Source organism: Centrocercus urophasianus, unplaced genomic scaffold (genome assembly GCF_019232065.1).
Source record: "Centrocercus urophasianus isolate 14NV4802_14NV808 unplaced genomic scaffold, USGS_Curo_1.0 seq_10, whole genome shotgun sequence".
NCBI lineage: Eukaryota > Metazoa > Chordata > Aves > Galliformes > Phasianidae > Centrocercus > Centrocercus urophasianus.
Genome location: NW_024884142.1, coordinates 29,099,738 through 29,112,641, shown reverse-complemented (window position 1 = coordinate 29,112,641; position 12,904 = coordinate 29,099,738). Strand labels below are relative to the sequence as shown.

The 12,904-nt window shown below is 38.5% G+C and overlaps 1 protein-coding gene across 1 annotated transcript in view; it reads left to right on the top strand.

Annotated features, from left to right (window-relative positions):
* UBE2J1 (ubiquitin conjugating enzyme E2 J1) overlaps positions 1 to 12,875 on the top strand; it is a 25,069-nt gene extending 12,194 nt beyond the window's left edge. The window contains exons 5-8 of the mRNA XM_042830418.1: positions 1,022 to 1,127; positions 2,870 to 2,999; positions 7,104 to 7,235; positions 10,765 to 12,875. Of these exons, the coding sequence (XP_042686352.1) occupies positions 1,022 to 1,127; positions 2,870 to 2,999; positions 7,104 to 7,235; positions 10,765 to 11,034 (638 nt within the window). The 3' untranslated portion in view covers positions 11,035 to 12,875. The remainder of the gene's footprint in view (positions 1 to 1,021; positions 1,128 to 2,869; positions 3,000 to 7,103; positions 7,236 to 10,764) is intronic.
* The last annotated feature ends 29 nt before the right edge of the window (positions 12,876 to 12,904 follow it).

Below are 12,904 nucleotides of genomic sequence, written 5' to 3'. Positions count from 1 at the left end.
CCCTTTGTCTAATCACTAAAATCAGCCTGAGTGTTGATTGAGAGGAGAGTGGTCAACTTTCATTCTAATGCTTTACCTCTGAGCACTCCAGAGGAAAGATCTAAGCTGAGAATAACTGAATGTTTTCAATTTTTTCTTTAAAAAATAAAGAAGTTTTATTATCTTAACAGTTTCTGAGTTGCACAGTTGATCCAAGGTGATGATTCTGTGTTGCTTAGTACAGGATATCAGTTATTTCTTTGAATATCAGTTGCATTTTTAAAATAATGTTGATATGATCTTGGGAATTCAAGTACTGTCAAATTTTTTACTTTTTTTTAAAGAGCACAAAATAGTCTTTGGAATAGGAATGCATATGCATCCTGTATTATTTTGTGATTTTTTTTTTTTCATATTATATTTATTTACCAAATCTTCTGGCGAGCTGCTTTGAATTCTTAAATCTCACAAATGTATGTAAAGCAGAATTGGAGGATAAGTATTCCAAAAAGAGATGTTTTAGGCAACAGTTCTGAGTTATCTGTATTTAAGTTAGTTCCTTACCCAACATGAAGACATAAAGGGAACAAATTCTGCAGTACACTTCATAAAAGAAAATCACTGAGCTTCTGTGCACTAAATGGCAGAATGTGTGTCTGATAGGAAGTATGCACAAAAAGAAGGATGCCTTATGAATCTGCATCTTCCTTATCATTTTTATATCCATTTTTATTTGGAGCATAATAGTAAAGTTTGGAACTGTATAGTGATGCAGTATTTTTGTGACAGCTTAGCTTTCCTTCTGTGTTGGCTGATGGTAAAATAAGACTTTGACTTGCATAATAATGTGAAGTTCAAAAAATGGGAAGTCATGTTCTGTATTTAGAAACAAACAGCTCTGCTTATGTGAAACTCAGACTGCTCTTTTGGACAAAACAGAAGTTTTATGGGCAGTACTGTAACCCGTCTTACTCATTGCAGAGTAAGATGAAGTAGCCATTATTTCTGCAACTTTATTTATACCTCTGTTTTCCTATTTTAGTAAGAACAGCTTTACTAGCAATTATTGGATTTATGCCAACCAAAGGTGAAGGAGCAATAGGATCTCTGGATTATACACCAGAAGAAAGAAGAGCTCTCGCAAAGAAGTACGTGTTAACTTTGTTACTGTGGATAAATGCACATATACTGTCTTTTTTGAGTAAGGCATTAAGCAGTAAGTAGTGTAAGTCAGGAGACTGTTCTCTTACTTTACATTTAAATAGCAAAGCAAACAAGCAAAACCAAAACAGTGGAATATTCTGTGCCTTACATGTTTTTCTTTTCCTGAATATTATGTAAGCTGAAGACTTATGGGTGAACAAATTACCTGGGGAGTGCTGTGCTCCTGCCAACGTTGTGTGGTCAAATTAGAAGTTCATCTGTAATTTGTTTGGTAGAGATGTGAGTAACATTGTGATGCAGTAGTAATCGTCCTGCATAAGGAAAATTAATGTGATGGAGTAAGAGTGAGTGATAGAGAAAACAACAACAAAGCCCCTTTTCGCTCAGGAACATAATAAAACAGCAACAACAACAATCTGAAGTAATGGCTTCTGAATAATTTTTAGGAAATTAACTTAATTATATTTGGGATTTTAATGACATTATTAGCTTGGTAGGCAGGGGAAGAGCAGTGGATGTTGCTTATCTCTACTTTAGCATGGTTTTCAGTACTGTCTTCCTTTCAACATCCTCATAGAGGAAAAATTGTGAAACATAGCCTAGGTAAGTGCATAGGGAGTTGGGTTGAGAACTGGCTGAGCAGCCTGGCTCAAATGACTGGGCAGGGATTTTGAGTCCAGCTGGAGGCCAGTCATTCGCTGCTGGTGTACCCCAGGGGTTGATGGTGGGACCAGAGATATTCAGCATCATTAATGACCTGTATGGTGGGACATAGTGTGCCCTTGGCAAGTTTGCAGGTTATTAAGAATGGGGAAGAGCCTCTAAAATGCCAAAGGCTTGTGCTGCCATCCAGAGGGATTTGGACAGGCTGATGAAATGCGCTAAGAGAAATCTCAAGAAGTTCAGCAAATGGAAATGCAAAGTACAGCTCCTGGGGAGAAATAATGCCAGTATCAGCTGGGACCAACTAGCAGGAATTTGGCTTGGCAGGAAAAGAAATGGGGTCATAGTGACTCTAAGTTAGCTGTGACACAGCAATGCACCTTTGCATCAAAGACCAGCAGCCTCCTCGGCCGTTAGAAATGGCATTACCAGCATGTGGAGAAAAAGGTGATCTTTCCTCTATGCTGCAGTCTACACCTGCAGTCTTGGATGTGGGCTGGGGCTGTGTCTAATTCAGGATACAGTGTTGATAGGAATTACTGAAGGCAGTCTAGTTGAACTAAATGGCCACCAGAGGCCAAGTGCCCTTGTTTTTTTTTAACAGACGGGTGTGAGTTTACTGTGCCTGTACTCTGAGCTAATCAGCAGCCTGCAGCGTGGCACTGTGGTGTAGCTAATAAACCCTGCTGAGAGGTACGGTTTATTGAATTGATCTGGATAGTGTGTTACGAAGGCTGTTTGGTCTCTGGTCAGCTTGAAGAACTGCCTTCAGTATGCACTACAGACAAATTCTGTGTGCAAGAGTAAAGGTAATGCTTTAGCAGAAACTTTTGGATTTGAGGTACAAAGTCCTAAGAGAATATGTATTTGTAGTATAGATTCTATTCAACATGTTTCAAGGTAATGCAGTTCATGGGGGCTGAGGGATGGGAAAGAGGCTTTTAAAGCTATTGGTCTTGAAACTGCATCATTATATGGACTGCTTTGCAAATGCTTTGCTTAGCCAAGCATATAAGAACATTATGAGAATGTGTCATTCTGAGTTCTGTCATTTTGTGGCCAGGTCACAAGACTTCTGTTGTGAAATGTGCGGCACATCTATGAAGACAGCTCTCTTACCACTAACGTCAGGAAGTGGATCAAGCCAGGCAGACAAGGAGGCTAAAGAACTTGCCAGACAAATTAGCTTCAAGGTGTAGTAACTGTTCAAACATCTTTTTGTCTGCTGTACAGAACTGGGAGGGGAAAAAAAAAAAAAAAAAAAAAGTAAATTGTGGAAAAAAAATTATTTCACAAACCTTCATAGATTGCTACATGGAAATTTGTGTTTTTAAGGACAAACTGAAGGAGAAAAATGGGAATGGATCTCTGGAAATGTGACAGTTTATAAACTGTGCATCTCAAGTACTGATTAATTGGTAATAATTTCAGTGATAGCTACTCTGGTAAAAACTGCATATATTGCTTTCAGTTCTATGTTTTCACTTATAATGTGATTAAATTCTCCAGACTTTGTCAGAAATGTGCTAGGAAAATTTGGGCAACACTAACCTAAATTGTTTTTCTTTGTTATTTTTTTTTTTTTTTTTTTCTTTTGGCTTATGGAAGGAATAAAACATTCTTACTGAAAAATGGTTGCAAATGCTTTTGAACTACTCTGCAGCTGAAGATACTGGAAGTTGAACTCTGGTGTGAAAGTTGCTCTTACCCGAAAATGTGTTCTCTAGCTTGTGTTTTGGTAAAAATAAGGTTTTTTAGTGACATCTGTGCAATGAGGAAATTGCATGACTTGCATATACAATTTTTTTTTCATTGGGTTTTGCTCTAAACTTTGTATTTTTCCACTAAGGAAGGGTGCTGTGCGTGAATGGGGGTCAGCAGAGAAAAATAATGTGACAGTGTAGCAGTGGTGTAGAATGCGTCCTCACTCAGAGGAGGAGTGCTAGTGTGTCCTTTTATATCACCCATTTTTTTCCCCAACACTGTCCTAAAGACTGTGGGGTTTTCTGTGTGCTATGAGAGTGAAGATTGCTTCATCACTGCCAGTTTTGCAAGACAGGTGCATTCTTTTCTTACCTCACGCCTACACGTGTTAATATAGGAGTCTACATGTAATGCTTATGGTTACGAACTCAACCGGATAGTTTTGAGGATGAGGAAGCACAGACAGAATTTTGAAGCTGAGCCACCCAGAAAAGCAAATTAGATTCACTGCCCATCTTCTTTACAGTGTTTAAGATTTAAAAAGTGTGAGTTTAGTTTTTTAAGCACTGCTAGTCTTTATTGCAGAAATATCTCAGTACAGTCTCTCCGTTCAAGAACTCATCTCTCATACTTTTTTCTCAAGACTAAAGTTGTTGAAGTGAAAGATTTAAGGATGTCAGTCTCTAAAGACCATTGATGCATTCCGTGTATTTAACTCAATTTCTGAAGGGAAGAAACACTAAAGTAATAAGTGAACATGATTCAGGGTTTAACATTCTCTTTACAGTACTTCATTCTGTTTTGTTTTAATGCAAGGTAAATTAGCCCTCTTCTGTAGGTGCTCTTAACTCCCTTTCTCAAATTGCTTTTTTTTTTTTTTTTTTTTAAATGTTTTCTACACCTCTGCTGTTGTCTTTGTTATCATTCATGTCATGTTAGACTGAAACAATTTGCATGTTTGTAGCAAAATAGTATGAATTACTAGCAGAGTACAGAAATACAGAAGTTTTTAATAATTTGAGTATATTTCATGTCAACTTATGGGATAGGATTTCTCCTTAAATAGCCCATTGGGTGTGTAATTTGGGTGAGCCTCTCTGCTAGTAAAAAACATAAGCAATATCTACATTATCTTCATCCTTGTAGAAGAGATTCCGTAACTTTTTCTAGATCCTAGGATTATAAGAAATTCTTTCATACCAGCCTTAAGCAAAATGGTAACTTTTTAAAATACTCATGTTTGGTCTTGAAAAAAAGAGTACGAAATTCAAGAGGAAAAGGTGTTCCCTTAATTTTCCCCCTTTGAGCTTACATGTTTGATAGAGAGCAACAGTTTTTAACATAATAACATTGACTTGCAAATCTTGTTCATTTTAGATGTTATGTACCACAAATACCATTCCACTTAAAAGATTTGACTCATATATGCATTATAAGAATTTATTCCGTAAAACAATGTTATATCCACATGATGCCATTATAAGGCATATATATATACATATATATATGCAGTAAAATTAGTTTTCCATCCACTTTCGTTATTATGTTTAAATTTGTTCAATTTTCTGTGAGGTTTCTGGATTTTCCAGGAGCAAAGGTAACTCCTGGAGAAAAGAGAGATTAGGCTGGAAAAAGATGCTAAACTGGTAAACTTTGGAGTACTTTTTTTTAATTAATGTGACTTCAATCTAGTATACTAGTCTTAATACTTTAATAAACTAAAATAAATCAAGTGCTTGAGGAAAGAAAGTACCAACTGAATGTGAGGGGGGGGGGGAAAAACAGCATGAAGGCTGTTAAACACCAGAGCACAATTCTCAGACAAACTGTAGCATTGCCAGCTTCAGAGAGGCTCGAAACTTGAGTGGACACAGCCCTGCTTGGAGGAGAGAGTTGGATCCAGTGATGTCTGAAGTCCCTTCCAGCCTAAAGTATTCCATGAGTCTGTGTTGATTTGTTTCTGATCCACATTTGAGTCATAAATTGTTCTATCCTAACTATCCTGATATTAGAGTTCATAGTAGTCCTTATAGTGCTCTCTCTAACTTCCTGAAGGGAGGTTGTAGTGAGCTGGGGTCGGCCTCTTCTCTCGTGTCATTAGTGATAGAACCAGAGGGAATGGCTTCAAGCTACGGCAGGGGAGATTCAGGCTGGACATGAGGAAGTATTTCTTTTCAGAAAGGGTGGTCAGGCACTGGAATGGATGCCCAGGGAGGTGGTGGAGTCACCGACCCTGGGGGTGTTCAAGGAAAGGCTGGATGTTGTGTTGAGGGACATGGTTTAGTAGGAGCTATTGGGAATAGGTGAACGGTTGGACTGGGTGATCTTTTAGGTCTTTTCCAACCTTGGTGATTCTATGATTCTACGAGTAGTCAAGTGTAAAAAGAAGTCAGTATTACCATTGTCTGATTGTAAGTATTTTTAAATCTTATAATCATGTTCAGATCATTTCAGTGGCAATAGCATTCCAGGAAAATCAGAAAACTAAGCGTCAAGAAACAGGGGATTTGATTTCCCCACACAGAACAGCAATGTGGAAGAATATTATTATTTTGTCGTCATCTTAGTTTGTTACCTACATGACTGGTTGGCTTCTAACCAGTTTGTATTTCCTGCTACCTTTACTTATATTTCCATTTGAACTCAGGTACCAATCCTTAAATTTGGAACTGTAATCTCTGGAATAAGTTGAGATTCTGATACAGGTTTTGGGAGATGTAATATTACACTCTTCAGGGAGAGAGACTTGCTCACTGGGTGGGGGGGGAAGGAGGGGAGGGGACTATCTGGTCCCAACCTTTTTGTTTTTTAATTGCTTTTTTTTAGTTTGGGTATGTATATGCTGTGAAGTGTTTCAATTCAGGAGTGTGATGATATGTCCTTCTCTTATTGCAAACATACTGTTTTAGGAGGAGGCTTGTTAACAACTCTCTATATATTCCTACAGATCTACCAGTATCTCACATTTCCAAAAGTGTGAAACATTAATTCTGAAAAATTATGCTTATTAGACATTTTATATGTGTATGTAATAAAGTATTATAAGGGTATGTAAATCTATTTTAGTTCTTGCACTGAAACTTAATGAAAACTTACTGCCTGATGCAGGGTAGTGCCCTGCACACGCATGCTTTCTGGCTGTGAGACGATCCTACAAACCACTACAGCAAGCTCAAGGTAGCACTTAGTGGAGCTAATTAGCCCTGATGAGAAACAGGCTGTGTTAGTTCCCATGTGACAATACAGTCAGCACTTAGTTAAGCATCATGAGAAAGAGCAGTTTTACAAAGATGATGTTATTTCTGGCACAGTAATCTTTTGAAGAATTTTCTTCTTTTGTTGTTTTTTTTTTTTTGATGTTATACCTATTATTACGCACAAACAAATAGAAGTAAGAAAATACGAAATAAAACTGGGATATTGTCTAAGCTGGTGTTTATTATCTGTTATCTTATTTCATAAGAGATTTTCATAAACCTGTTGATGTGTTGAAATACAGTTGGCATCATTCTTGGAATGAATATTCTAGGAAAATTTAAATCTTCTTTCAACTTTGATCTCACCTCTGAAGTGTGTGCATGTATTCCTTGCAGGCAGAAGTCAATTCGTCCAGGAAGTCCGAAGCAGAACCTTCAAACTCAGCAGGACTGAACTGCTCTGCGACTTCACCTGAGCCCCAGCAGGACGGTGCAACTCGAGCATTCCGGGATCCAGCAAGTGCAGTGGTATGGTCCATGTCTGAGTTTTATCAGTGCATAGTCTGAATGTGAAATCTGCACTACTGATAGTAACTGATAGGAGGCTTTGTTACCAGTATGCAATCCATGTGTTTCTTGTCAAATTTCTGCATTTCATGTAAACTTCAGCAAACATTATGCAGGATGGCTTCTGAAAACAGAGATCTTGTTTTCACTTTCTTCTTTCAAAACCAAACTGTAAGACTATTTAAGTACTCTTCATGCAGTTATTTTTCCGGTAGCTCATTAAATACATGAGGTTACACTTCATTACAGTATTATGTCTTAGATACTATTTACCATCTGCAGAATTATAGAATCATAGAATGGTTTGGGTTGGAAGGGACCGTTAAGATCATCTAGTTCCACCCTCCCTGCTGTGGGCTACACTTCCCAGTAGACCAGATTGCTCGAATCCCCATCCAGCCTGGTCTTGAATGCTCCCAGGAAGGGAGCACACCTTGCTGGGCAACCTGTTCCAGTGTCTCACCATTCTCAGAGTAAATAATTTCTTCCTAACATCTAGTCTAAACCTACGCTCTTTCAGTTTAAAATTGTTTCCCCTTGTCCTGTTGTCGTTACATGCCCTTGTAAAAAGTCCCTCTCCTGCTTACCTGCAGACCCCCTTCAGGTACAGGAAGGCTGCTATAAGGCTCCCCCCGGAGCCTTCTCTTCTCCAGGCTGAAGAGCCCCAGCTCCCTCAGCCTGCCTCCACAGGGGAGGTACTCCAACCCTCTGCTCTTCTTTGTGGCCCTCCTTTGAACCCGCTCCAACAGCTTGGTATATAATAGATTTTTTTTCAATTGTGGTCTTAATGAAAGGCAAAAAATGTTGCAGTGGTAATTTGTAGCTTTTAAATTTGACTAAAATACTCTTACATTTGAAGTAAACTACATGACATTTACATCTTCATAGTGCTAGGTATAGAGCTTACATAATAGTTTCAGAAGTGACCGAGGCCTGGTAGTGGGCCAAGGCAGCTGCTGTTATGACTCTGGCAAATGCAATCTAAAGTCACTGATAAATTGCAGACAAATCCCAGCTAAGCTGTGTTTTTTAGTGAGGATGGGGCTGCAGATTGGTTAAAAAAACTCTAACACGTCAAAGAACGTCAGACCATCTGTTGCATGTTTGCAACATATTTTCAAGCTATGTAGAAATATAAACATGCTAATAACATATGTTTTTTTCCACAAGAAGGATTTTTCCAGACCGCTCAGAATTTAATAAACCATTTTGTTTCATTCTTCTCAGTACAAATCCTGGCTTATATTGTAGAACTGGCCAAAATACCAAACGACTGGTAGCATTTTCTTGGAGGGAGTGGGGATGGGGAAAGAAACTTCAGTCAAAATTGATCTTTTTTTTTTTTTTTTTTTTTTAATTACTCCTGTTTCTGAGAAATCAGTCAGCGATGCTGTCTTTGTTGTCATTTACTTAATTTACAGCAGAATAGTCCCATGTGGAATGAAAGTTTTAAGCATAGTATTTTAAAAATGTTTATATGCCATAGACAGTAAACAAAGAAAAAGTTAATTCATGTGTTAAGGGATCAGAACATCACTGTCTAATGGGCTTTAGTTTGATTTTGAAGAAATACCTGTATTTGTGAGCTGCTAGTTCTTGGACATTAGGAATTTTCTGGAGCCATTTTCATAGAATCATAGAATGGCCTGGTTTGAAAAGGACCACAATAATCACCTGGTTTCAACCCCCCTGCTATATGCAGGGTCACCATTTTTTGTGCTAAAACTAATAGAAATCTTCTCAAAGCATGCAGGGGGCTGGAGAGACCACCTCCTATAGCAGTGGTCACCTAAATGTTGGTACCTGTACTCTCATTGTAGTCTGTGGACTTGTTATTGGAGGCTGGAGAGCCATGCAGAGACTGGTAGGGCACATTGCCCTTCTATCCTTGTGGTTGTTCTGGCTGGTGCTATGGGCTGTTATGGGAGTATGAAGTTCAATCCATGTTAATACACTAAATGTAGGTGGACAGATGTGTGGTAGATATCCCACCTTGGTGTACACAGTTAATGAAAAAAATTGATAAGAATTACAAAGTGTCAGGCTAAAAACTGGCTATTGCATATTTTTTGTTTAATAAATTAGGAGGATATTAAGCCTCACTTATTACTAAGCAGTATACTGTGGCAGTGTCTAGTACTAAAATACTGGCTGGATGAAGAGTAAGAGTGATAAAATAGTGCAGCTGAAGTCAACTAATATTCAACTACTGAGAGAGCAGCTTGTGTGGGAAAATGAAGCTACATATTGATATGTGAGCTTTATAGAAGTACATATTTTCCTTCTGCTTCTGTGTGATCTTTTTTCTTTGAATTAGACTACTCCTTATTTTTCAGCCCACATTGGATTTTTTGGTTGCTTTCTTTTTTTTTTTTTTTTTTTAAACATATTTTCTCCTCCTCTCTTTCTGAGAAGGAAAGAGGAAGAGAACAGCGTGGTAGAGCTGAACTGCTTATCCAGTGTTAAACCACCAACCTGCTTGTGTTATTCTTGGCTGTCCCTGCGGATTAAAAACCCCAGGTGGAAATACATCTATTCTACAAGATTTTTCTTTGGAGCATCCCAGGCAGCTTGCTTACTTGGGCAAGAAACCTGAGTAAACAGCAAGCTGTCAAGTAGTTGCACTGGACTGAAAACGTCCATTTCAGACCTACCTTTTTGTTTTAATGCTTAAACATTTTGACAAGGCTCAATCTTAAATTCCAGCGTCTGTGTCACTGTGCTTCATAATGTAACACTGCAAGTTTTATCCTTTCAACATTAGAAGCAGGGTTGGGACAGTGGAATGTCAAATCCCGTGGCTTCGGACCTACAAAGTGAGAGTGGATCGGGTTTAGGATGATGCTCTCCTGAGCGGAGCAGCAGCTGCCATAGCTCGTTTGTCACTGGACGTAGCGGCAGCCAAACCTGTGGCCAGCAGAGGGCAATAGTTATGTGCGTGCATAGGTGCAGGAGTCAGCAGGGCCTTTGTTTCCAGGGATTTTGTTTTGTCTTTTGTTTTCCCAGTGATATTTATGAGGATGAGAGCAGAATTTTGGACCCAACTGACCACAGGAAGCCCTTCGTACTTTTCTTCTTCCCTTGCTTTACTAAACTTGTTTCCCCATCACTATAGGTGACTTAAAGATCCGAAGACTTAACTGCCTGATTGATTACTAAAGATTTCTTGAACTGCAAGTAGTTGAGCAAATCACAGGCAAAGGTATTTGAAGTACCTGGATTTGAAACTAAGCTAGATCTCAAATGTTATTTGACAGAATGTTATTTGACAGACTTTCTTCAGACACTTCATGTCCTTAGAACTGCTTGAAATAGATTTCTCAAGGTGATGTGAGGACAAACTGGCTCTACATAACAATATAATAAGTACTGGTAACATTTTTATCAGTATTAAGAATTATCTGAAGAGGCCATTTTAGTTCTACAGGTTGTCTTTGTTACCAGCTTTGCATACTGCCTTGCCTGACAGCTCTTCGTGTTTCTCTTTCAGTCAGAAGCTCAGCCCGGCAGCACAGCAGCTGGTCAGGAGCGTGCTCCATCTGTGCCCACAAACACATCCCTGAGTCCCCGGCAGCGTCGTGCCCAGCAGCACAGCCAGAGATGGGCTCCAGCTTCAACTGACTTTAATCGGGTGCAGCAGCCCAGGGCCAACCCCAACCACACTGGATCCACCGTTCTGATCGTCCTTCTGACCTTTGCGCTCGCGGCTCTTATATTTCGGAGGATGTGCTTGGCTAATGAGTACATATTTGATTTATAAGGTTGTCTCTATTGTAAGAGCAGTGATTTGGATGCTCTACTGAACGTTCTGTATTGCGTTTGACATGGGAACTGTTTACAAAGATTACTTTTGTATGTATGCTTACATCCATACGAATGTTAATGTAGCTGCAGATACGTTACTTTAAGAGGAGCCAAGCTGGACGTCTGACTGCAAGAAGTGTTAACTCAGTGCCCAACAGATTGCTGGAGAGAGCGTGGTGAAGTAGTAAGGCTAAAGGACACGTGAGGGGGGTGGTACATAATTTATTAATTGGAAAAAGGCAATTTTAAAAAGTGGCTGATTCACTTTTTTAATGGAACATAAATGCAATTACCAACCCTGTATAAGTTAGCATAACATCTAGCATTGGAGACAAAATTATAAAATGAATCAGTACAATGTGTTGGGGCCCAGTGAGCTCTTAATTTAGAGGTGATACAGCTTTGTAACACTTTTTATTTACTGTGACACATTTCTAGAGCAGAACACATACAAACTGGTTGAGATTCTGCTCTGTGTGTGTGAAAGGGGGAAAGGAGTGGGACAGGAAAGAAGGGGCCAGAAAACTATTTGCATTATTTTGGTTTTTTTATTTGTTTGTAGGTAAGACTGGATAATCTTCTGCAAGATTTGAATGTCCTCTTCTAATACTCTCAACTGTATATCTTGCTTTTTTAAAATTGGAAGGTTAATGTAAAACATGCCTATTCTTGCAATAGTTATAAATATGTAATATAATTATTTACCCAGAGTTATTGTTTTTTAATTATACCAGAAGTATACATAGGGCGTTAAGCCAAATGTTTCACTTGTGGTTTTATTTCCTAAAGAAAACATAAACCTTATTATACTTAAGCTCTCATATATATGAACATGCTTAAGAGAACTATTTATTAAAACTTGGTAGTAACAAACTGTTTTAAGCCAGTCTTCGGTTACGTTTTAAGTATCTCAGAGCTTTTTATTTGTTTTGTTTTGGTGGTTTGTGGCCTGAAATCAATATTGGACCCAGAGACTTTCTGTATTATTATTTTATTAAAAATAAATAACTGGTAAGATACTCATGAATGCTGTGAAATCATATATTCGGGCAATAGACCAAAACTTGTTGAGGTTTGAGAGGTTTTGTCTGTAGAATCTTCTAAGGCATTGCAGTGAAGTAAAAGAAAGCAATTGGTGGGATAATTTTCCACCCATGTTACTGTAACTAAATCTTGGTTTTGTTGTCAAATAGCACAGACTTCAGCTAGATTTTCATCTTGCTTCTAGGCAAGTACTTACTAAAGTACTCTCCTGAATTTTGTGAAGTACAGTATGTGGCAGTGGTTTGAAACGTTAATGTAACTATAACAACCTCTAAAATAAAGCCCGTTCTATGTCTGATGGGGCTATTGACATCTGATTATTTTTTTTTTAAGACAACAAATCATTATAGCATTGTTGATGCTCTTGCTTGTGGAACAGAGATGGAAGAAAACTACATGCTTTACTGAACAGATCACATTCCACTGCAGAACAGTTTGGTGTCCTCTGTGATGTTTTTCCTCTTTGTACATTTATTTTGTTAGAAACGTTTACAATAATTTGAAGGTCCCATAGTCTCTGAAAGTGGTATTCTTGGTTGGTGTGTTGATACCTGCTCTGTATTACAGACTGTACTCACAGGAGAGCTGTGTGAGAAGTCTGACCCACAGGAGTGTAGTGCTGGCTTTTGGCCTTTCTGCTCCTCTGGAAGCTTTGCTCTGAGTGTACGTTTCTGTTTCTAGAGCCATGCTGCTGTGCCAGCATGCTTGTTGTTTAGAAAAATAAACGTGGATGTTTATTCACTGGCACATAAACCAGCTGGCTGCTGATTTATATGCAGAGT